Source organism: Sphaeramia orbicularis, chromosome 12, assembly GCF_902148855.1.
Source record: "Sphaeramia orbicularis chromosome 12, fSphaOr1.1, whole genome shotgun sequence".
NCBI lineage: Eukaryota > Metazoa > Chordata > Actinopteri > Kurtiformes > Apogonidae > Sphaeramia > Sphaeramia orbicularis.
This window is the reverse complement of record NC_043968.1, coordinates 34,996,320-35,023,648: the sequence shown is the minus strand read 5'-3', so window position 1 is coordinate 35,023,648 and position 27,329 is coordinate 34,996,320. Positions and strand designations below refer to the sequence as shown.

The window sequence follows — 27,329 nt, the reverse complement described above, 5'->3', positions numbered from 1 at the left end:
AGTTCAAAAGTGACAGGGCTGTTACTTTTTTTTATTTATATAATCCTCTCATTATAACCTCAGAGTACACCTGACCTGACCCACTGGTTAAAAAGTCAACATTTCTCAAAGAAAATTGGGCGCAAATCTTTTAAACAATCAGTAGGGAAAAAGAAAAAGCCATGCCCACTCCAGTGCTGGATGTTCAACTTTAGTCACCAGTATTTTTGCGAACAGCTGCTGCTGAAAACGAGGCCAGTAGGACACTGGCCGTAAAGTACCATAAAAATACAAAGTGCAAAGCTGAGTCATGGGGCATACAGTTATTATTTATGCTTAAAAATTGGATGACAGTTCCTTAAATCAAAGTTATAAATGTGTGTGCACATACCTGCCCTGGCTGAACAGGCAGTCTGTGTCTGATGAGTCGAAGCCATCTGGATTCATTGTCGGCAAGATGTGTATGCGGGTGCTGTTCAGTAAGTACAATGCCCATTTTTCGTTGTTACGGTAACCACGCACCAGGTCGTCAATTAGCTGTAGCAGCAGCACTCGCCCAAGAACCTGCAAACACACATGCATATTAATTCAGTACAAGTTCAGAATCAGAATCAGAATCAGAACAGAATTTATTGTCATTATAGAGTGGTGTGAAAGTAAATCAGGATGCTCAAACCAATACAGTGTGCAGATTCACAGCATAAGAACGTAAATAAATAGTTGTAAAAAAAAAAAGGAAGAAAGTATAAGTATAAAATTGGCAAGGCACAGTAGAAATAGTAATTCTAGCTTTAATGTGACCAGAAATGAAAAGAATTCTACTGCTCTATATTGCTAAAGCAGGTGTGCTTAGTGCAGCGTTTTTCAACCTTGGGGTCGGGACTTCAGATGGGGTTGCCTGGAATTCAAATGGGGTCACCTGAAATTTCTAGTAATTGATTAAAAAAAAACAAAAAACAACTTACTAATAAAAAATATTTGATGAGCTGACAGAGACAATCACAATACATAAAAGGCATGACAAACTGAAGCTGAAACTGAAGCACTGTGGTACTGTTTATCTTTCAAATGTTCATTGTGGTCGGTTTCAGATGCTGCAGCTCTTTCATAATTCATAGTTTGAGTTCTTGTTTGTTCAGTATTAATTGTCAGCCTTGTAAATCCAAGCTGGACTGACTGTACATATCCTGACCAAGGAAAATAAAATTCTCACTTTGTGCAGTAATCTACACCTGGCTTTTCTGCCTCCATCCATAATAATATACATTATATAGACTAAATGTCATCTAAAATTAATGTTTATTTGCAACATAGTATAGCAAATAATTACATGATCAAATGCAAATTAATTTCAGCAAAAAAAAAAAAAAAAAGTCTCCATTTTGAATGTCTGGGGTCACCAGAAATTTGTGATGTTAAAATGGGGTCATGAGCCAAAAAAGGTTGGGAACCACTGGATTAGTGTTTACCAAGTTAATCATTTCCAAATTGGGCAATGTGTTTATGGCTCTGTTAAAAAGCTATTGCCTCAACATTTCAATAACATTTTTTCCTTTAACACTGAAATCCACAAGTATTCAACTCATAGTAGCCACCTTATTAGAGCACCCTTTGCTCGTACCAGTCAGCCTCAGTTCAGTGTTCTACACAGAGGACCCAAAGTATGGAATAATCTGCCAACTCCTCTTATGGAGCATCCTCAAATTCACTTTCAAAAAGCTGTGAAAACTCTGCTCCTGAGTGATTGTAATTTTCCAGATGGGATACATGTCTAAGTTTGGTATATTGTGGAATTTTATTTGCTGAAAATATACTTTGGTGCAGCTTGCAAATATTTTTCTACATTTTTAATTGCAGTTGGAAATAATCTTTGAAATCTGGAGGTTGTCACTTGTTAAGCCCCTGAAGGGTTTTTGGTTACCATCCATCACAATTTTTAACCAACATGTATTTATGTGTATGTTTTTTACTATGTGGAAATTGAATAAATAAATAAAAGGAAACGTCCTCTTGGTTTTTCCAACAAAACTCTTTTTTTTTCCCATCAAAGACTATGAATCAAATGTGTCAGTGCAGCTTGATGAGCAGCTGCTGCCTCTCCAAAGACCAGGCTGCATGTTCTCTCCTGATGGAAACAGCGGGGGAGGAAGTGATTCTGTGAGTCAGCGAGGAGTCGAAACGGTATCCAGAGACGAGTCAGAGGTTGTTTTTCTGACACAGACGGCTGATTGAACGTTGGGGAGGGAGTGCGAAAACTTTCTGAATGAATGGGAGCCTCAGGAGGGAGAAAGAGAGAAGGGTGGGAAAGGTGAAAAGGTGTGTGTGTACAAAGCCGCTACACATACACACACACACGTCAGGACTAGCTCTGCCTCCGGCGAGCATTCACTTTTCCCTCTTACACTCATCTAAACCGCCTGCCTCTTTTTTTCTACCTCCTGCCGTCAAACAAAAACACACACTCTGTACTTTTGTACTTGCTTCGTTAATAGAATAAGTCTGGGGATTCTCAATTCAATGAAAAGTATTGTCTGTGTAATCAAAGCATGATATATGTTCTTCCTTGGTGCCACAGAGCGTCTTTGTTGTCTAAAAACTATTAACAAGAGGGAAACAGTTACAGCTCAGAAATGAAGCCAATGCATAATTATCTCACAGTGTAATACCACAGAGGGACGCTAGATGCTGCCGCCAAAAAGCCCTGGTTCCAGTTTACATTCAGTTATTTTGGTGTCATTATGTGGTTTGTCTAATAAGTTGTCACTTTGTAAATTATTGCACTATTAATAAGGTTACATGTCTAACACAAGGCTTTAATGTCTACTGTAAGGGCTTTGATTAACAGCTAAATCGCTGCAGGGTTGGATTTTCAGAGCTTCTGTTTATTCAAGAGAACTTTTTCTTTTTTTCCTGACAGACAAAATTGTGGTGTGCTGTAGCTGTGTTTAAGAACTTACCCTAACAAGACTCGTTAATGTTTCATGAATTACTGCTAATTACAATGTGGCCTGTTAGTATAACTTAGCTACAGTAACTAATGTTGTTAAAGCTGCAGGCGCCAAAACAAAAAACAAAGCACCTTCCTTCTGCATCCCTCTGTATCAACGATGTATTTAACCCCCACAACCGGTCTAAAAACCCTTTAATTAACCAAAAACCTGCATCACAGAGTACATTTTCGACAGCCTGAAAGGGAAGGAATAGATGTAGGCATCTTGTGTCCTCTTAAGCCACTTCAAATACAATATGGTGAAAAGTTATGGATTTTTTTTTTTTTTTTTCAGATTCAGATATTTTATTCATGTACTGAGAGAGAAAAATATATTATACATGAGCAGTTTACAACAGATGTACATGAAAGGGAACCTCAAAGAAGCAAGAGTGCTCATAGATAGGGGACCCTAGCAACCAACAACATCCTCACCCACATTCCCCCTCAACCCCCACTCACCAATGACATGCCAACATATTCATCACCACATACTCACGCGCAGTCATCGACACACACCACACACAAGCATCCACACAATCACACATAGGCACACATACACACACATACTCAGACAGCGTCATTTCCCCGAAAATACATGATTCTGACAGAGGTTATATTACAAACGGGAAGAAAAAAGTTTCTTTCTAACATATTTTTTTGAAGGCAGAAAAGGATTGTGATTGGATGTGTACCAGCTCACAGAAGTGGAGGGAGTTTGGCTGGAAATGCCTAATAAGATACTTTATTACACCTTCCCAGAAGTCTCACTATGACACCCCTGTCTGCTGGAGAAACTGTGCTAATCAATGTACAAATCATTACCATGTTTTTTGGGATTGTCCGCTCACGAAAGATTATTGGAGAGAAATACATAATGCCCTACAGGACATTCTCAAATGTGAAATACCCTTTGAGAGTAAGACTTTGTTCTTCGGACACATACCTCAGGAATGGCTGAAAAGAGATAAACATTTAATGAACATTTTGCTGGTGGCCTGTAAAAAGACTATTACCAGGAAATGGCTATCACAGGAGAGCCCAACTTTAAATGAATGGATGGAAATCACAATGGACATTTATAAAATGAAAAAAAAATAACAGCATTTCTTAATTACAAACTGGAGAAATTTACTTTATACCGGGCAAAATGGATCAAATATGTCACACCCTATAGGCCTGACTTTGTTTTCACAACTTAGTGACTGTATTGGGTGGAAGAGAACACTCCCTACTTGTTGGTAGTTCCTTTTTTTTTTCTTTTTTCTTTTTGTTTCTTTCCCTGTTTTGGTTACAAGAATATATTGTTCTGGCATTTAGAGCAGACAACAGAAATGTGCAATATGTTTATGTGTTATACTACATGTAAATGTCTGATACTGAATGTCAATAAAAAATAAATTACAAAAAAAAAAAAAGAAAAGGATTGTGATAATTTAATGAACCCATCAAGCTCACGACTTTTCACACACTGATGTTAAAAAACTAACAACGACTGCAGCTTTAACTCAATATATTATTGCTCATGAGCATGTGTCTACATTATTATAGTTATAGTTATATCTTTACCTGTTCTCACGAAATGATTGTGACATTGGGATTTTTCTTGATAGATGAAGTATAAACAGGACTCAGCATGTAATCATTACACCTGGTCAAAGGTGATTACTGATGTGTATATGTGGGAGAAAAAAGAGGAATGTGTCTGAAAACAAAATTATTCCAACTTCACAAGCAGCATTGTATACCTGTTAACATTAAGCAAGTAACTGTTGGTTATGACTTTAAGGCGTTTAACATTTGCCCTTGTTAACGGTGTGGTTGGTGTTTTCAGTAAGTCCAAAAGGCTTCAGAACAGTAGAATCACCAACCAACAGGGCTGCACTGAGTGGAATACTCCATGATCACCGCGAAGACACTTATTTCCACACACACATAAAAAAAAACTTAGATTTATAAGTGTTAGATAGTTTATGTTATTTTAAGAGTTCATTTCTTACTTTAAGTGTTCATACATCTGTAGACATGCTTATTTCTAGATTTTACAATCTTAATTCAAGAAATGTTGTCAAGTGAAATGATCTTGCTGCATGGACAGACATTTCACTTATTTTGAGTACCTTTTTTCCTCCGATTTAGTGTTTTTATCTTGTTTTTAGACACCCCTTTTTTGCAGCGCACCTGTTTGTGTGGTAAAAACCTACTGCTGTTGTAGGGAATGACTGAGTCTTTAAAAACAGTCTACAATGAAGGCTGGTTTTGCAGATGTACATATTAATTGTCCTTGGGTTTAGGGTTGAGTCAGTATGGAGAGATTAGCTAATGCAGCACTGAATCTGCTCTCGTGCTGAGTGACAGATTGTACTGTATTTTTAAGATGTTCTATAAACCATTACCTGAAATACAGTGAGAAAAATAATTTCATTATATTGGTCAAAATCTCCAAATCAAGAAATATAGAACGTATCGTGGTCTAGCCTACCCTCAAATGAATTGGTGAAAAATTTGGCAGTAACTGCATTATTTATTGAACATCATATCAATTTTTCTCATATTGAAGATTCAACATTTCTTTATTATATTATATTATGGCACAAAGGAGCTTTCTTTCAGATCAATGTTACTAAAACAAAGGAGATCTGCATTCATTTTAGATGGTCCCCCCAGCTCCTCAGTGCAGTGTGGTCCATGACGAGCCAGTGGAACTAGTACCTAATTATAAGTATCTGTAATCAACAGTAAACTTAAGTTTGATATAAATTGTGAATTGCTGGCTAAAAACGGTCAGCAACAACTACTCTGTCCGAGAAAGCTCACCAAGTTTCAGATTGATAGGACCCTGATGAAGTTCTTCTACTGTTCCTTTGTCCAGTCAATCAGTTCCTTCTCCATCACATGCTGGTATGGTAACCTTGGCAACAAGGACAAGAACTCCCTCGGGAGGATAATAAAAGTGGCCCCTAAAGTAGCTGGGGTGCGTTTTAATAGTCTTGAAGACATTTTTAATACACAAGTTAAAAGGACAGCTCAGTCTATTCTTATGGATGCTACTCATCCTCTTAATCAGGAGTGGAAGTTGCTCCCCTCAGGCCTTCGTCTGGCAGTACCCCAGGCCACAAAACACAGGTACAAGTTTTCCTTTGTGCCTACCTCCATTCAAGCTATAAACACTGAGAGGAGGAGGAGGTAATGCACAGTGTTTTTGCTGCTGTCCTTTATCATGTACTGTCTGCACTTTATCCTGTTGGCTGCTGTACTTTACTTATTCTGCCTTGCTGCTGCTGACTAAGCGACTGTTTGCACTGAATTACACCTGTTTAAATGACTAAGATTGCTGCTACTGCCCCTGACTATTTTATGTTTGAGTGACATTTTTATTGTTTTTATTGTATTTTATTGTTTTTATTGTGTTTTTACTGTTTTTACTGTGTTTTACTGTTTGTTTATTGTGAACGCTTATGTAACTGCTGCATAACAATTCGCCCTTCAAGGAACAAATAATAAAGTTGAAATTGAAGTTATTGTCATTCACATAGTAGTTACCAACATACACAGACTGAAACACTAGCTTCTCAGCAGCTCCTGTCAGTACAAAAAACTATTTAATAAATAGTGGGTAGCAAAAAAATAAACAAAAAAACTCTAAAAACTCTTAAACACTTAAAAACAAAATACACAGTCGCTTACAGGTCTTGTGCAGGCGGAATTCATTCCCTGACAAAATTTGTTGACAGTCTGAAAATACAAAAACCTGACGAAAAATGTAAATCCACATGCGGCAGTGCAGGATTTGCAAAGACAGCATTGTCTACGGTTTCCCTGACATCCTCAACCTACCATTCCTGAGGAGTCCCAGACAGACAGTACAGAACAGAAGCTCAAACTGTAGTTGTAAGTACAGCCCCTCCAGGACAGACGGTTTTTACTGCGACAGCGTCTGGTATCTGTGCCGTGAGCGTTGAAAACATTTCAGGCTCAGAAACCTGAGCCTTCAACACGTGAATTATTCACATTCTATAGGTAACTAAACATAAATGCCTGCACTATTTTACTCTTTAAGCAACACTTTGAGCCATAAAGAGATTCACATGTAGTGGCATCAACATGTGAGTAATACAAATACTAGATATATCATCATTTCCACTGTTACATTTCTGATTGCTCTTAAATAGATGAATAAATGAATGGATTTAAATAATACAGACATACAAGGCAGACTTTATCTACAGATGACTAAATCCAAACATGGAAAATCGTGTCTCCACAGATAAACAAGTGTCATGTTCAAGTGTGAAGACAAAATTTTGTCATTTACAGTGGATTATGCAATGTTTTCTTGGTTAGAAAGAACACAGACCCCACTGTAAAATGAATAGATTTTACCAGTGTCATTTATCCAATTCAGATTCACACTCAGAACTTATTGATCCCAGAAGGCAGTTCATTTGCAGCTTTTATCAGACATACACACAAACACATACTGTGTGTCAGTTCATCACAGTTCACCAGTAGAACTCATCTAGTTGACCCAACCAACAATACAAAACAATGTTGTTCTTTTTTTTCTATTATTTGATTTTTTATTTGTGTATTGTTTTTTATTATTATTATTTTTGTTTTTCTTCCATATGTTTTGTATTATGTCTGTGTCTGAAATAAACTAAACTAGATGTATTAGCCTACGATACAAATACCTCAGAATACACACTAACAGAATGTAACAATTTAATAGCAGAGCAGAGGGCACAAAAGAACTGGAAAAGCGGTTCATTTTCCGTACCGGCATGTAAAAATGACGCCCTGAAGGTATCATGACAAATTCAGGAGTCAGAGGGTGGTGGGGCTGACCCAGGATGCTTTTTGCTTTCTTCAGCACCAGCTCCTCTCAGAAAGAGTGCAGGTCTCTCAGTTTGACAACTGTGACTTTAGAGCAGGTTTAAACAATGTTCTGCAGTTTGTCCTTCAAAGACCTTCAAAGCTATAAAACCAGCAAATGAAAGAAAAAGTAAGAAGGCTTTCAACAAAAGAAGAATTAAAGTTGTTGAGGATTTTGTTTACGTTAAAAGAGATAAAATTTATGCCTCATCAAGAGACGGCACAAGTGTATTTTCAAAAAAATGTAAGATATATGATCCTTCTATTTTAACCCCCCTGTTAGAAACAGACAAAGATGGTGGGCCCTCTAAATTCAGTGAAGTTTGGACAACAACATCAAACCAGTCTGATGCTGTTTACACTGATGTGCATTAGCAGATGTTAGCTGATGTTCAGTGAGTGAAGGTGGGCCTCACTCAGTTTGAAGGGTCAGTCAAAATGTGCTCAGAAACAATAACAGCATTGGAGTCCAAGGCAGCAGAGGTTGTGTACAGTTTCCTGCAAAAACACAGGAAACCTTGCTCACCCCATCTGAGTCTCACCCACAAACACACAAACCACACACCACGTTGTTTTAAAATCCATACACAGTTAAATGTAGGAAACAAACCAATGCTCTGATGAGAAATGTTATTGTTCATGTCATTCATTTCATCTATGAACCCAGACGGATGAAACCAGTCATCCATCTTCCCTTGAGAGTCAAGACTTGTTCATTGTACCTTTGGCACATGTATAGATGGGAGGAGACGCTGCGTTTACTGTCCTGGGACTCAGACTATGGAACAGTCTACTACTGGGAGTCAGGTCAGTGAACAACTTCAGAGTTTTAGAACACAACTTGAAGTGATCTTTTTTTCAATATGTCTTTATGCTTAAATTGTATGTGTTGTGTTTGTATAGGATTTGTCTTAAGGATCTTAGGTTTTCAAGGGTGCCATGTAAATAAACTTTTACTTGCTTATTTCATCAGCAACAAAACCAACCTGTTTGGTGGGTAATGTGCAATTAGTGTGTGAGGGACATTGCAATGTTGGTTACCATAGCAACATGCAAATTCCGCGTTATCCAATGGTACATGAGATTACAAGCAAACAGTACAAAAATACTATTAGCATGAATTTTTCCGTTCTGAAAATATCTATCAATATATCTATTACCATTACTCTTGGTAGCAGAAACATTCTTTACCATACTTGTTTTGAGGTGTTTTTCCTCAACCATAATAGCTTTGTTTTCCTCTAGGTTATAGTTCATTTATATTTGTAATTTAATCAACAAAACAGGAAAATGTGAAAACATAGACCGCCTTAAAATTTACACAAATGCAAGACAAATGAAAATTGCCTGTGTCTTTATGATTGCAATTGTAGTTTTAACTGATAGAAACAAAGAATGTGAATTTACGAAATAGACTTTAAGTGAAGACAACACGTTTCTTACTGATAATGTGACAGACTAAACCGTGCAAATCAGCATCAGGTCACAATCCAGAAAAGGCACAGATGAGTGGAACTATTTCTGCAGGTGATTTACTAAATGCTCAAATTTATGAATACAGACAAAACCAGTTCATTCCCATAATGAACAAAATAATCTATCAAGAGCAGCACGATTACAAATTGCACAAAACACAACTGATGAGGGCCATCAAATCTGCCATAGTACTGAATTCTGACATTTCTATATGCTGGATAGGCTACTTTTTTTTTTTTTTTTTTACATTTACATACATTTACATTTACATTTATGCATTTGGCAGACACTTCTTTCCAAAGCGACTTACAGGGGAAAAACCAAAAAAAAAGAAAGAAAAATACAAGAATAGATTAAAAACATAAAACAGCTGTACAATTAAAAATCTGTTGTTAACTGCCGTACTGCAGAGGAAATACTGTGCACTGTCTGCATAGACTACAGAGACAAAAATTACATTGAATGTCACTGTGTTAAAGTTTTGATGTACAGTACTGTCCAAATGTCCAGGCCAACATTAGGTTTGTTGGACTAATAAGGTTCAATGATCACACATATGCATTTCTCAGTCTCTGTATTAAGATGCAATCCAGATATATGTGAAGAATGTACAGCAGTTTATAGCAGTATCTATAAACTAAAGAAGTAGTTTATAGTGTGACCTCCCTCTGTATGTAATGTCTTCAACCCTTTTGTTCAGACAGCATGAGGTTTATTGCATTAACCCATAAAGACCCAGTGCTACTTTTGTGGCAGTTCCCAAATATATATATATATTTTTTCTGTATTTCACCTTTCTTAAGTGATTTATCAACATTTATTATATTTATTACATTTTTCAGTGAAAAACATGTATTTTTCCCCTATATTTATTTCACTAATCACGTAGATGTTCATTAAAGCTAAGAGAAAATGTAAAGGTTATTATATCAAAACAGAGAAAATTAGGAAAAAGTGACTTTTTCAAAAAAAAAAAAATCATTAATTGAACAAGTGTCTCCATCCACTGTTATTTATCCAACTCCACGGGTTTTACTGGTGAATCAATGTTGTAGAAGATGACAGTGTTTCAGTGTTCATACGGAGCCTCTGAACATCCAAATGGGTCATATCTGATGACCGTGAAAAGATGACAAACTGTATTTTACACCAATTATTTACATTTATTGATAGGATTAGTGGATCAACAGGTATTAAACATTTTAGATCACTACATGATTTTGGTCATCAGTGGCTGTTTGGGTCTTTGTGGGATAATTTTCTGACATATCTGTTTGTGCTGCCTCTTGTCATGGGGTCAGGAGTCACAATAAATAGTGACTTTAACCTTTGGAACCCATTTAGTTCAGTTTTTGTGCATCTTTTAAGGTTGTGCACATATTTCCTGTATTTTCTTGTTCTATTTGGAAAAAAGAAAATGAGAAATAAATGTGTTGCTCATATTAAACTTACAAAACAGCTAAACTACAGGTGGCCTAAGACTTTTGCACAACACTGCACTTGTATTTCATATGACAGAGGCGTTATGACTCTTGCGAAAGTAAGTTTACTTAACTCCTTCTTGACATTTTGTTGAACTTCCTAATACAATTGATAACCTTATATGTCTATGTGCTCTTTCTAGCATAATGAACTCAGGAGCAGAGACAACTAAGGCAGAAATGTGGACTGTTTTAGAATCAGTATGTTCTATTTACACCTTCCTCTTCTATTCTAATGAATCATGTCTCTCTTCTACCACCTGCTCTCTGTTCTCAGCAGCATCTCCCGTGTGCACAATTATCACAGCCATGCCAGGTGCAAATTAAAGTAAGATGAGATAAGATAAGATAAGATAAGATAAGATAAGATAAGATAAGATAAGATAAGATAAGATAAGATAAGATAAGATAAGATAAGATAAGATAAGATAAGATAAGATAAGATAAGATAAGATAAGACGAGACAAGATAAGATAAGATAAGATAAGATAAGATAAGATAAGATATAATTTATTGATCAAGGAGGAAATTTAAATGTATAGCAGCACAAAACAATATGCATCAAATAATAAAGATAAAAAAATATATTGAGATAGATTGGATTAAACAATGGTATGACTGGCAGTAAATTAACAACTGCAAACCTTGGTACATTACATTACATGAATCATTTAAATACTTTCTCCTTAGTTGTCAAGGGTGAACTTTGTGCTGCACCTCATTACTAAGCTTGACGTTTTTATGAATGGATACAATTGCAAAGTAGTTATTCTAGACTTTAAATAATATTCATCTTATTTTGCCCGGAAAACTGCAATAATTCTGAAGAAAAAAGCAAAGACTAAGAAAAGTTGTGCAGGATAATAACAGTCCAGTGCTCATTTCTTCACTTAAATCCCTCAGAGTTGAGCTTCTTCTGGGTCTAGATGCTAATCAGAGGATGTCCTCTGTTTGCTCAGCGGTCGTCACAAATTAAACTACTCCTTTCTTCTTTCACTCATTTTTGCTGTTTGTTAATCTCACATTAAATAAAACTCCTGTCACACACACAAAGTGATTTTCTGGGAGATCCTGACATAAACACACACAACAGACAATGACTTCTACAAGACACCTTTCAACTTTTCCACAGAGGCTACATTCCTGTGGTTATAATGTGAGTGTGTGAGTGGACTCGGTGAAAAGGTCTTTTTCTGGAAGTTTCCTCTGAACCGACACACTCTGCTGACTCTGTTAGCTCCCTCTGTGTGTGTGTGTGTGTCCAGGCGTGACTTGTCTATTTAAGGACATTTCCACAGACTTTCACTCACATGCAGTGTGATCAGCCATAGACGGTCACCACGGCAACCAGATGCTTGTTCGAAGTAAAGACTGTAATTTACGACAAACTTTTAGATTTCTACAGCATTTTTACATCCTTTAGTTTATATACAGCCGCTGTCTGTACTAATCAACTAACTAATTCAAATGTTAGGTTCACTACTCACCCTGAAATAAGACATTTTACCATAATTTTCTATGTGAAGGCCATGAAATCTGGCTTGCAACTCTAAAATTCTTAAAAGCAGATCAAATGTAGTGCAGTGTATATCCTGATTTCAGTACTGGCCTTCTCTAAATGATAATGTAATTCCTGCTGAGCCCTGTTGAGTACAGTGGTGCAGAACTGCCGGTCCTGGAAAAAACAACCACTTCCACAGTTTTGTGTATTTCCTGTCACGGTCTGAGGTGCCCACCAGGGGACAGGCGGCCTGGCTGCTGCTTCCAGACTCCACAGTGTGTATATTTACATGCATGAACTGTTCACATTACTGGCCTTCGTAAGATGTTTGCACGGCTAACGAAAATGAATATTCCACTAATATTCCTGTTTACAAGCAGGCATTTTTCTGTTTTCCACTGGTGGCGACTGTGTGAACACAGCCTTTCATTCCTTCAAACACCTTCTTAAAAAGGTCATCTTTTCAACATTTGTGCATATACAAAAACCTACTGATATCCTCTCTCATAGTGTTTAAGACTGAGTGAGTATCTCTATTGACTGTAAACAGGGAACGTGTCTAAATGAGATGCATATTCTGAATGTTCATACGTGTCTATACATGTCTTACTTATTAAATCCCAATATTGGCATGTCCCATATGTCTTAACCCTGTTCAGGAAAAAACAAAGCCCAAAAAATCAAATGGAACAAACTGTTTATATGATACCTGTTGAATTCACAGAGTGATCATTTCAATTTGTTTGTTTGTCTCTATGCAAAAACTGCTGGAATGATTTTCATGAAATTTGGAAAAAGGGTAGGGCATGAGCTAAGAAGGAACCTCTTAAAAGATCCCTCAAACGTTTGCAGCCTGCTAGTGTGTTTTATAAGTGTCTTTAACAGTAGACAGTCCCAGCCTTATATTAGTCATAGTTAAACTAAAAACCAAACACTAACCAGTGGCATCAACTGACAAAATGTAGAAAAACTCAAGTTCGAACTGATGATTTGTTTGTGGTTTAATAATGTTGTGGTGGAGATCTGTACTCCCTGAGTTTGTGAAAATAATATTACTGTAGTAAATGATGATTTTAAATGATAATATAGGTTTAGTAAACTGTATATAACATGAAAGCTGTGAGCAAAGTCAAAATCTGTCAAGTAGTCATTCTATAGTTTTACTCAATGTTTCTTCTAACAAATACCAACATGTGATTGTTACTTTCATAACTGATAGGAATGGCAACCTATACTGTAATATTAAAATCTGAATATAAAAATTATTTATAGTGAGAAGTCTGGATGTGAAATATTATCTTGTGTTTTGTTTTCTTTCTTCAGAGAGATTATCTGAAGTATTGCTGTGCCCACAAATGGAAAGAAATCTGTACTGTTTTTACAGTTTACAGAAAACATTTTATCACCTGATGCTGTTTAGCTGAGTGAGATTTAATTTAACCCCCCAGCAACAGCTCCTGACAAACAACGGTTATTCCTGTTGCCAAGATGTTTTTCTCACACAGATTCTGTCAGTTACTGCTGCTATTCTTTTAATCCATTGATTCGTTTCATATTATTGTTAAATATTTCAATATTGACTCTGTATTGTCTGTTTTAACGGATGATGAGACAGCTCTCACAGACACAGTCTGTCATCTGAACACAAAAGTGTGTGTTTGACTCTGAATGGCTTTTGTTGATCTCTTTAGTCTCCTTTTAGTCCTGCTTCCTGTCAACAGGGAGGGGCCCCGCTGTTAGAGTGTGTATGTTTATGTGTGTGTATATGTGCTCACTCACCTCGTTTCCATGCATGTTAGCCACATATTTGAACTCTGGGATACCAACGGTGTGACGGCGCGGGCTGAGACCCAGAGCCAACACCCACAACTCCTGACCTGAGGGAAGAAAAAGACAGAACAGGAAACAGCTGTGAAACGTGATTTTATTCTGTTTACACAAACTCCATTTCTGAAGCTCATTGTTTCAGAGGAAACCTACAGAGATGCTGTACAGTTGATAATTCAATCTGGAAACCAATAAAACACAAGCAGGTAGGTCCAGTGCCGATCCAGACTGACTACCAGGAGGCTCTGTCTGCACCTGCACCATGTTTTCAACTGCATGAACCACATTTCAATGCAGCTGCACCAATAATGCACTGATGGGTCATTTTTGAGGGCGTTTACTGATCCTGTGGCTACATAATGGGCAGGTCATAAGTACAATGTTAACATGCTCCAGAGTCAGGTGTTATGGCCAAATCACAGTGTTTTTCCGCAGATGATGGTGTGAAGTAATGTGGGATCATGGGAGCTCTTGTTCTGTTCAATCCAACTGGTGTGCCTTTTGCATAAATCTTAATCATATAATGTAATACGATACAAATGACATGTGGCCAAATGAAATGGGACATTACACTGAACATTGGTGGAAACACTTCAACATTTTTTACTCAATCTGCCTTCTGTGTCAGAGCAAAATGGGAAGTGGAAGGATAACTCACTCCCTATAAATGTCAGAGACTCTTTCAGCCTGACTATCTTCAAAAAAACCCTGAAAATATGGCTAAAAGCAAATCAAACTCGTGATCACTGACTGGCCTCTTGATTTTATTTGGAATTCAGTTTTATTGGGTTTTGTTAATGAATTTGTCTGATACATGTTAATATGTTGCACTCTATATTGTGCTGTGTTGTGTATTATCTATCTTTGTCTAGGTGTGTTTTCATGTGTCCTGTCCTGCCCACGGACCACAGATGCAATCTATTTTATATCTAAATCTGACTCAGTAGATGTGCACGGTCCTGTTCAATAAATAATAAACTAAACTAAACCAAACATGATGTATGTCAACACGAGTCAACAAAACATACAACATTCTGGTTGGCCTAGCTGATGTCAGACAGTTTGATGACAGGGAAATATTCTAACTTCAGCTGCTGTCAGAGTTTCCAGGAAACTGTTTTGAATGTTCGCACTGGAGATGGACGAATGAAGCCGTACAAGCCTCAGCAAGTCTATAACACACACACACATAGCTGTAAATTACAGCAACGTGTGAACAAGTCATAGCAGTATCATGAGCCATGAGGTAAGATACATGTAGGAGCGCTGATGATGTTCGTACCACTATCCCTGTGGGGACAATCCACTGATATTCATTCCTTAACATCTTATTCTTACTTTAATCATCCCAGCTGAGAGCTTAACCTTAACCTCATTCTAACTCTGAACCTAAAAACAAACCTGAACCCTCAAAAAAATCAGTCTGGACCCACAGGGACCTCAGTGTTGTTCCCACAGTGATGGGATGTCCCCATAGGTTAGTGTGCAGCCCCACTGGGAAATGAAACTATAAACACACACAGGTTGGACAGAGGCCAGCTGGTGTCCTAGATTAGCTCAGATTAGCTCTGTGTGTGTGTGTGTGTTTGTGTGTGTGTCTGTATGTATGAGTGATTAGCAGGATTAGGCTGTCCCAGATTAAATTATCCTCTGTTCACAGTCCCGACATATGATCACATCCACAGACAGACAACCACAGTCAGTATCATGGTTGCCATAGTGATGGACATCCAACACTTCAGCTACCATGATCCCTTTGTGTTCAATGACCTGTTTCTATCGCTGTCTTAATGGAAATGAGTATCTGTCTCACCTGCATCACAAACCATTAGATTTTTGGAACCTTTACTTTGTAAGACCAGTATAGCTAACCCAGTTTGGAACAAGAAGTAACGCTCTGCAGCCAACACAATTATACAAATGTCAAATAAGGAGAGTATGTTTTAAAACAAAGCTCTTGATTGCGCCATTAACTCCCACAGACTTGGCGACTCTATGAAAAGGAATGGTGCAGCTGATCCTTTTATACAGGTTGAAAAGATGAATACTTAAAGCATCTCCTGTGAAGAGTTTCATCTTCTACCACCTAGGGCTTCCCATAGGAGGAGACAAGTGGAAAAACAAATAGAATAAAACATACACTTCATGTTTTTATTCAAGATGAACCATGATGCACATAACAGTTAATAGGTAGATCAAGACATCCAGCGGCTGCAGTGTTTAACGAACACCTGATCAATTTAACATTTCAGTGTTGGTGGGAAACAGTAAATGACATCATATGACGACCACAAATTCTTTTTCTGACTTGTCCATAAATATAACCTGAGACAATCAAGGATTACAGAAAGAAAGAAGGATACTTATGTTAAAAATACATTATATGACTAATAAACCATATGCAGCATTTGTATTAATGTTTCTATCATTAATTATTGTTGTGCGTTGTGTTGTTACTTGGGGTCCAATGGATGTGATTTCAGTGTCAATACCATCAGTAATACAGCTCTGGAAAAAATAAAGAGACCACTGAAATTTCCTGTTAAATCATCATGTCTGCATGTATGACAGCCATTCCATTCCTGTGTCTGTTGAATTCCAACACACCTTATTCTACTGAATAAACACCTGATCCATGTCTTATTTAAGAAGGAGAGGTATAAAAACCACTACTGTGGCCATCACTATCTTCTTACAATAGGCAAAAACAGTGCTATTGGTACTGCAAAAGTAACTGGAATCCAAAAGTAACTATTGAAAACTACTGGACTTCTACTCTGACAATGCTCCCAAACTCTGAGGACTGGTTTTTCTATCAGGACAATGCTCCTGGCCTCAGCTAGGCCAATAAAGGTGTGGATGACACACCACCAGATGAAGACCCTGTCATGGCCAGACCAATCTCCAGACCTGAACCCACTCTGAAAACTTCTGGAGGAACATGGATGGTCATAAACCATGGAACATGTCTGAGCTTCTTGAATTTCTGTGTCAGGAGCTGCATAAAGTCATCCAACAGCAATGGAGGAGAGACAAGACACATGAAAGCTGTCATTGAAAACCAGGGTTATTCCATCAAATATTGATGTCTGAACTTTTACAAAGTTACAACATTAGTATTGTGTTGTTTAGAAATAAATATGAACTGGTTTTCTTTGCATTATTTGAGGTCTGAAAACACTGCATCTTTATGTTATTTGGACCATGTGTTGTGTTCTGCAAATACATGCTCTAAATAACAATATTTTTATTTGGAATTTGGGAGAATTGTTGTTGGTAGTTTAGAGAATAAAACAAAAATGTTCATTTTATTCAAACACATACCTATAAATGGTAAAATCAGAGAAAGGGATCATTTTTGCAGTGGTCTCTAATTTTTTTCCCAGAGCTGTATTGTCAGATGTGATGATGAAGCTTTTAACACCTATCTAATATGGTCTAATGAGGTGAATTTAGAAGTAAAATGACAATACAATAATATACAGTATATAATGATCTGAATCATTTTCCACATCAGCAACAAATTGATCATGTTGACAGACTAAACAGACAGGGCTGAGAACAATAAGTGCCTTAAATTCTGGGAAAATGACAAAAATCTCTCTGATCTAAGAAGGACAAAGAATCGTCTAAAAAAATCAGAACAAAAAAGTATATGTAAGAACCAAGTTTTTAGATTTTTAAAGTTTTAAAACTACCCTACTGGTAGGCCTGTCACCACTATTGCATAATTATTATTTTGCACAATCATAATAATCATGTCCACCCTGCTGTGTACACTCACCTGGATCAGACACAGTATTTCCACATTGTTTTAATTATCGGTTATTTCTTTGTATATGCAGGAAAATGCTTTGTATTGTCAAATTATTTATTTCAAATCTGTCCTGTGCCTGTACGTTGAAGAAGGTAATTTCTATTTATTGAAGTTCCAGGGGTTAATGTCTCTTCTTCTTCAAGATGAAATGTATGCGTGTAAATGAACTAGGCTTGGACAGCCTTACTGACAAAATCACCATGAACCAGAACTAAAATCAGTCTGAGATCACAGTAAAACATCAGCAGTTTGTTTGTTAATCTGACCAATCAGAAGGAGTCTTGTTCTTTTTATTTCTCAACTAAACTTAATGATACACCAGCAGACAGAAAGCATGAGATCAGACAGGTGTGTACAGTATGTGTTGTTACCTGTGACGGACTGGCCGATGCTGTACAGGTATGTGATGTTAGGGTTGGAGGTGCTGATCTGGGTGAGGTAGTCCTTAATCTCACTGTTATCATGATATCGAAACTCCAGCGCAGTGATGGGGGTGAGGAAGGAGAGAAAGAGGATGAGTGGTGACATTACTGCTGTGGGAGGAGAAAACAGCAAGTCAACAATTCAGAAATAATGACACTAGTACTTAACAGTCCTTAAGGAAAACACAGGTGTTACATAGAACTGTAAACTATAATTACCTGGAAATTACACTTAAAGCACAACAACAGAATGTGCTGAAGTTTTAAAATGTTGTTGCGTTTCCGTTTGTTTATTTTTTTTGGATTATCTGACATTATAAAGGCAAAATGATTAACTGGATGACAGATAAATGATTAAATAAACTGTTAGTTGCAAGCTTAAAAAATAATAAAATGATCTTGACTGTTTGAAACTGATGATTTTAAATACACCAATGGCATTAGCAATTCTGCTTATTGGTCACATCTTTTATTACCCCGCCCCCCAAAGGGGAGGCAAGGGGTATTGTTTTTGGTTCAGTTTGTTTGTTTGTTTGTTTGTTAACACTCTAGCAGCAAAACTATTGGTTGAATTCATACCAAATTGGGTTTATAGATTGCCAGTGACCCCGAATAGATCTGATTACATTTTGGGGAAAAGTAGGTCAAAATTCAAATTTCTTATGAATTTTTAAACTCTGTTTTTCCCCCATTTACTTATAATGGACAAAATTTCACATGTCTGTAGCAGCAAAACTATAGGTTGAATTCATACTATATTGGGTTTATAGATTGCCAGTGACCCAGAATACATGTCATTACATTTTGGGAAAAATAGGTCAAGGTTCAAATTTTTAATGAGTTGTTAAAATCTTTTTTTTTCCCCTCCCATTTACTTATAATGGATGAATGAATTTCAAATGTCTATAAATACATCAATTTTGTTTTAAAATACATCAAACTTGGCACATATATAGAGGGAATTGATATGGTGACATCAGCACATGCATAGACATGATGACATCAGCTGGATTGATGCCAAAATAAGCTACAATACATGGGGAGGGCGGGGTTTGTTGTACCTGGCACCACTTGTTGATCATGCTATTAATTACCTCCGCCAAGGAGGTTATGTTTTTGCCAGGGTTTGTTTGTCTGTCTGTTTGTTTGTCTGTCCGTTAGTGTGCAACATAACTCAAAAAGTTATGGACAGATTTTGATCAGGGTTTCAGGGTTTGTTGGAAATGGGATAAGGAAGAAATGATTAACTTTTGGGGGTGATCGGGGGTGGGGGGGCCCACGGGGGGGCCCACTGATCAGCCTTGGTGGAGGTCTGCGCTCTCCGAGTGCTCCTAGTTCTTGACTGTTTTCCTATGTGAAAAAGTACAAATGTTTACAGTGTTATCACAGTTGTTTTACTACCTCTGAGTCTAAATACAGCGTAGAAACAGTACCAAAAATGGCATGAACATGTGTTTGTTGTTAGACCGCTAGGATTTGGAAGACAGAGTTTCACTGAGTTTGACATTTTGACATTTTGTAATGTGTAGGTGTCAGAAAAAACATGCTGCTGTTCATACGAAGAAGCACTAAGCTCTGTGATAAACGATGCATCATCCAGTTCTCTATCAGTTGTAAACCTGAAAATCAAAATCTCATGCGTTCAGATATTACATGTTCTGTCTGAACCATGTGGAAATGCAACAGAATTTTCGAGTCAGTAGGTGTTTTTCTCTTTCTAAATCTTTCCAACTTTACTTATTTGCTCCATTCAACAGTTTAATCCCAGGCTAAGTGTACCTGTGCACTCTTCTAACCTCTGAACCTGTAATCCATCCACAGCGAAAGCCTTCTCGTCCCCTTAGCAGCTGCCTTTCTCTGTTAATGTCACGTTTTGTGTTCCGGTGTTTTAACTGATGTGTAAATCTGTAACTAGAGCCGTGTGCAGCACTTCAAGGAACGCTGTCAGTGAGTTGTCAGATAAGTTTACAAGCAAGTTACTGTCAGCGTCTGTAATGTCTGTCTGTAGAGAATACACATTTACATTCAGTACAAGAAGTACTCAAAACTCTGAAGTTAACAAGTCAAACCAAATATCATTCACACAGTCACAAGAAGTGTTAGTGCTTCTTTCACAAGGTTGGTCTAATTCAGATGATATTTATATATATGAAATAAAAGGTAAGTATAAGATTAATTTTTAGAAATACGTATTTACACAGTGCACTACAAAGAGATTTAACAGTCAGTGCAAACTATAGATGTGCATAAATGATCAATTAACCAAAACAACAGCATAGTCAACATCTTTTTTAGAATCGTCCAGTTTTTATTTGGTGTGGGGGTGGGAAAAGATTTGTGTTTATGTAATGAAATGGATCTAATATTTATTGCACTGTTTCTGCAACACTGTATATGTTAATTCTGAAAAAGTGTTTTAAAAAATTACATCATATTTTTAATGTTCACCCCTTCTTCTTCTTCTTCTTCTTCTTCTTCTTCTTTTTAAATGAATTTTTTAGTTTGGGTTGAGGACAAAATTTGAAGACATCACAACTAATTGACATAAATTAGCCTGATTATTCAGCTTCAGATAGTAACATGATCATTCCTATAATGAACATGTTCATCTGAGATCCACTCTGTTGTTCTAAGACATTTATGTTTGTTTTAGCTAAGTTTACTTCCTTTACTTTTTGTTCTGTTTAAGCTGAGTTCAGACTCATGCGCTGCTATGCAAAGTTCAGGGAAAAAAAAATAGCTTTCAATACTGTCTAAAACAAGTGGTGCCAGGAACAACAAACCCCACCCCTTGCACATATTTCACCCATTGTAAGTAAAGGAAAGATTTTTAAAATTCATAAAAAATTTGAACTTTGACCCACTGTTCTCAAAATATAATGAGATCCATTCTGGGTCACTGGCAATCTATAAAGTCAGTTTGGTATGAATTCAACCAATAGTTTTGCTGCTACAGACATGTGAAATTTCACCCATTATAAGAAAATGGGGAAAAAAATATTTAAAAAATTCATAAAAAATTTTAACTTTGACCTACTTTTCCTAAATGTAATCAGATCTATTCGGGGTCACTGGCAATCTATAAACCAAATTTGGTATGAATTCAACCAATAGTTTTGCTGCTAGAGTGTTAAAACAACAACAAACAAACAAACAAACAAACAAACAAACAAACAAACAAACAAAACAAAACAAACAAAACAAACAGAACCAAAAACAATACCCCTTGCCTCCCCTTTGGGGGTAATAAATATGCAGCTGTTTAAGCAAAAACACCATCATTGCAACATAAGCAGCTGTCAATCACTGTTAGCAATGACGCCAACACAGACATATATAAAGAGCCTCCTCATGAGCAGGTGACGACTAAAAGTCTTGTTAAAACACAACAACTGTTGGTCTTAGTTTTGCAAAACAAACCCATACACAGCACTAAGTCCTGCAACATATTTTCAGAGCACATATAAACAAGGTGACCTCATGTTAGCCATTACAAAAAAAAGAGTTGTAGAGGCACTACAGTAGGGTTAAATTTAAGTTCTCAATTTGAGGTATTAAGTATGACTACTTCTAAATAATTAAAATAAACAGGAAAATCTAAAGAAATTTATGGAAGAGGATTAGGACCATCGGGAAAAAAATGAGGTCCAATATATATTTTTTTATTACTACTATTTTGAGAAAAAAGTCAGAATTCTGCCTTTTTCTCAGAATTGTGACTTTCAAATATTTTTTTTTTTTATTATTGTTCTGAGATTAAAGTCAGAATTCTGAGAAAAAAGTCTGGATTCTTACTTTTTTCTCAGAATAATAATAAAAAATAAATTTTGGACCTTAATTAATTTTTTCCCCAGTGGCCCCAATCCTCTTCCATAGAATTCAGTATTGTGACTGTAGATTAAAAAAAAAAAAATAATAAAATAAAAAAATCTAAATAAACTGGCACAATTAAATATAGCCTCAGTAGATGTCATACAGTTGTGCTCATAAGTTTGCATACCCTGGCACAATTTGTAAAACATGTTTAGTGAAAACATGATTGATCAGGCAAAAAACATTTATTTTAAATAGGATTCAAACTAAACTATGAGGCATCTAAAAAAGCACAATTACTAATTAAAACATAACAATAAAAAAAATGGACAACATTTCTCAAAATGTTCCAGGATATGTTAACTTATAAACACAACTGTTTAGGACACACTGGGCCTATATGCAATGTATGTACAGTGACTAAAGTTCAGAGTTAAATGAAGTAAAGTTGTTGTATATTTCACTTAATTGACTTTAAATGTAGAATAATTTAGACATGTTATATAAAACTAAAATTGCAGAATCAATATGTGAGTGATATACATAATACATGATGCTATAGCAGGGGTGTCAAACTCATTTTACTTTAGGGGCCACATTCAACCTAATATGAAATAAAATGGGCCGGACTAGTAAAATAATCTAAATAATAGGATAAGTACTTTTGAGTGAAAAAAGTAAATTCCGTAATGAAAATGTTTACATCTATGAATTGTACTTGAACATAACATGAACAAATATGAACAACCTGAAAATTCTTTAGTAAAATAAGTGCAATGTTAACAATATTATGCCTTAGTTTATCATTTATACATGTGAATCACAACTTACAGATCACAGTGGATCTACAAATACACACAACATTAAATAACAGGGAGAATATTGTTAAAATTCCACATACTTCTCTTAAGACATTTCAGATATTCACATTTTTTGTAAAAGGCCAGTCTGTAAATGTAAACATTTTTGTGTAATTTTACTGTTTTTTATACTAAAACAAAGAGAAAAATTTGTGGTTTTCATTATTTATAGTTTATTATGATAGTATTTTACTGGTCTGATCCACTTTAGACTGAAATTACCTAAAGTGATTTTAACATCCTTGACTATTAATATCTTCAGTGTAATTTTTGCCTTTCAGAAATTCATCCCAGGGGCCGGATTGGACCCTTTGGCGGGCCAGATTTGGCCCCCGGACCACATGTTTGACACCTGTGTGCTATAGGGACAATATCATACATGAAAAGAAATATTGATACTCTTTGTTCTTTTTGCAGCAACGCAGAGGAAACAATATGTCATTTATTTTGGGATTGCACCTACACACATATATTTTGGATTGATTTAAATAATTTTATAAACGTAAAAATTGACTCTTCGTGTAAATTGAACTTTCAACACATTTTATTTGGCGTATCACACACTGATAAAATAACTCCAGAAAAAAGATATATTATCGACCTTTTGATTATTTTTGCCAAATTTCACATTCATTGCTCCCAATTTGCACATCAACGTCCAAACATCACTGTTTTCACTGCCCTTTTTTCCAATTACGTGGACAATTTGAGAAACAGTATAAATTCTAAAGCAAATAAAACAAAAAAAATATGTCAAATGTATAATCTTATTCAATTTGTATAATTTCTATTTATTCCTTTAGCAATTTAAAAAAAAAAAAAATATTACATATTTTTATTTATTTTTATTTATTTATTTTTTATTATTTTTATTTATTTTTCTTCCCTAATGTTTTTACTTACATGTATTTCTCTATATAATGTAAAAGATATTGTGAATTATGGAACTTTCTGCCCTTGTTGTTGTACACTATTATGTATATTTACTGTTCAATGTTAATTGTTCAAATAAATAAATAAATAAAAAAATCATATATGAAAAGGACTACATCTTATAAGACTGCAGATAAAAATTAGGATGATGTTACCTTAAACAGAAGGGTCTACAGAAGGTCTAAGCTGAGCACTGACATCTCCAGCAGTTACAGATATGACTGTAATATTACTACTCAGTCCTGTTTAGTTGCAGGTTGTCTGAGGTGCAGCTCCAGTGTTCCACACCAGTACACTGTGCTACGGTGGGTGTCAGAGCCCCCCCCTCTCCCCCCCTTCCGGTCAGAGGTCGTACCTGCCAGGCTGTGCCGGTCTGTGTGTCTCCGCAGATCCGAGTACCAGCGGCCAACACCGGCAGAGAGACGGGGCTCCGGCGGCTCCAGAGGACAGACAGTTACCCACTGTCTGTCGCTTCTTTAAACGGATGTTATTTATTCAGTGACCGGTCTCTCTCTCCGGAGGGGCGGAGCTTACACCAGACTGTCAAACACGTGACTGTTCATCAGTAACCCATTGAAAAGGTTAGGACTGAACAAACAAAAGGGCAAAAAGTCATCTTTTATTCCTTCTTATTCAGACTCAGGCTTATTTACACACTAGAAAGGTAGGTAAATATCACAGTCTGTAGTTACACAAAGATTCAACATCTGTGTGGATTTTATAACCAATTTCACAATTTCTTCTTACTTTAAAAAAGTATTTGTATATCAGTATATTTGTCCTTTCATGGAAAGTCCAGAGCACCAATGACAAACACACCACAAAAAACAAACACACACTCACAGAAGAGATTAACATTACGATTTAACATGAGGTTCCATTTCAGTTAAAAGACTATAAAAACTGTCTGGATAGTAAATGTGAGAAAAGACTAAATCAATAAAATGTAATTAATTCAGATGTAACATGTGCCATGAATCAGTGTTTGTGCCAGCATCAACAAGCATTTGGCACATTTAAATCTAAATACTAAGATTAAATACTAAGATTTAAGATGTAAGTCATTTTTACTATAAAAGTCACATTGCACAGAGTTTGAAAACTGTGCTTTGGCGTCCCCCAGTGGTAGAATTAATACATACACGTCTATCAATTCAACAACTCAGTCATTATTAACCCTTTCATGCACACTGGTCACTATAGTGGACTGCTATTCTACAGCTGTTCTCCAGTATATTCATGGATTTTTTTTTATTTTTTATTTTATTTTTTATTTTAAACATATCTTTATTAAAGTTTTAAGACACTACTAACATTATGTCGATCGCTACTGACCATAAACCCCCAGAATCACAAGCCCTCCCCATAGTTTTCTCACAATTTATCAGTAAATACATGTTTCTGTGCATCAAAAATTAAATGTGTGGTGTCCAGCTGAGTGGAAATTTTTGCAACTTCATGAAAAATAGGTTCATAAGATTTTTTTTTTATTATTATTTTTTATGTATATTTTTTTTTATTTTTTAAAAATTATTTTTATTTTATTTATTTTTTAAAATTTATTTTTCAGAAGAAAATTTTCAATCGCATTGTTTTTTTTCATGCCTAAAGAGGAATAAAAACACTCAGGAAAAAAATTTTGATCATGGTTCTCATAATTCATGCATGAAAGGGTTAAACATAAAATATATAATATTTAAATGAAAACCCTCTTCAGTCAAGACAAAATAGACATGAATTCTACTGAAATCAGACCACCACATACATTTTTGAACATAACTATATTTCTAACAACTGTTGGAAGTAATCTCTGCTTTCTGTTATTATATTACATGTCTTGCCTTAGATTTTATTGCTCGATGTAACGTACATTAAACATTTTTTAGATGTGCCATGTCCCATGCAATCTCAAAGTACCTAATCTTCATGTATTTACACATACACATATTATAGGAATGAATGATTATATTATTCCTTTTGAAGTTGTTCTATCTAACTAACTAACTGTATCTCAAACCCAGCACAGATCCTAATCATAATTACATATATACAATTACACATTCTCTCTTTAAATAAATGGTCCACACTGAAAGGAGCAACCGTATCAATGAGAACAGACTCAATTAAATCAGAAAGCAGCTGGAAGTTAGAGCAGTATTTAAAAAAAAAAAAAAAAAAATGGTTAATTGTCTCCATCTGCTGGCTTGAAGTTTTAACTGCAACCTTACAAATTTTCACTGCCTGATGATTACAACAACACTTGACTGGAAATCATAATCTTGACACCAAAAGAAGTGCAGACAGCAACTATTGTTATTTGAGTGCTGTTCAACTGCATTAATGATTTGTTGTCACTGATTTTTTAAGTATGAAGGCCCAAATGCAAAATACAGATGGTGGTGCAACACAAGAAACAACCCACTGGCTTTACATAACAACGTTGCAGCATTTAACTAATAATTAAAAAAAAAAAGAAAAAAAAAAAAGAATGTAAAACAGAAGGGAACAGAACAAACAAATATAATCTGTTTTTATATTCACCTTATTTATTATGATTTTTATTGGAAAGAGGGGTTAATATGGACACAACGAACAGAAGAGAAAACTTGATTTGATTGATTTTAAGAGGGACATGTTACTTGTGATGAGAAATTATGTGACTGTGAAGGATCTGGCTGAAGAAACATACACTGAAAACAGAAGTGGGCTGAGGATAGAGCCATGGAGAACACCGTAATTAAAATGGTAATTAAATGGTAAAATTAAACAGGCACAACACAGAAGGTTTTATTTGCTAGTAATGCTGTGATGTCATTTAATGTTTCCAGATCCATACTATATTATTGTACCTAACTTCTGTCCATGTCCATGAGTCTATTTTTAATACGCTGCAGTGCTTTTGCTGTGTTTACTCCTAGTATTCACACACTTCACTGGCATTTTAACCTCCTGAAAAGGACACTGTTGACCACGTTTTAGTGTAGACTTAGACTTTTTTAGAAACTCTAGGACTCTGCTGTAATGTGGGTGGAAAAAAGTGGGACTTGCAGTTTGTTTTTTGTTTTTTTGCAGAAATCCACATTTTCTACCTACTTGGTTCTCATCAGTTACTTTCTACCCCTGTATTTGTTATGCCCAGGTCACATGACCCGTTCAGGATGAAAACAAGACCTAGTTAGTGACTGCTGCTTGTTAATTCAATATGCACACTAAATTATTATTCTTTGTTCGTGTCCTTGAAGCTGTGAAAAGTGTTTTGGATTTTAAAATTATTTCTGAAACTTTCCTGTAACCCTAATGTCAAATTTTATGTGTTTCAATGTCAAGGTTTAAAAGTATTTTAAAAATAATTGTGG

At 35.9% G+C, this 27,329-nt stretch overlaps 1 protein-coding gene across 6 annotated transcripts in view; it reads right to left on the bottom strand.

Annotated features, from left to right (window-relative positions):
* Positions 1–24,464, bottom strand: part of cpm (carboxypeptidase M) — a 43,942-nt gene extending 19,478 nt beyond the window's left edge. For 2 of the 6 annotated variants that reach the window (XM_030148717.1, XM_030148723.1), the window contains exons 1-4: positions 24,329–24,464; positions 18,317–18,478; positions 14,081–14,178; positions 371–543 (exon numbers count right to left, since the gene is read on the bottom strand). In XM_030148717.1, the coding sequence (XP_030004577.1) occupies positions 371–543; positions 14,081–14,178; positions 18,317–18,473 (428 nt within the window). In that variant the 5' untranslated portion in view covers positions 18,474–18,478; positions 24,329–24,464. Of the gene's footprint in view, positions 1–370; positions 544–14,080; positions 14,179–18,316; positions 18,479–18,586; positions 18,608–20,146; positions 20,273–24,128; positions 24,149–24,328 lie in introns of those variants that run through there. The other 4 variants (XM_030148719.1, XM_030148718.1, XM_030148722.1 and 1 more) reach the window with 4 other exon arrangements.
* Between the last annotated feature and the right edge of the window lie 2,865 nt (positions 24,465–27,329).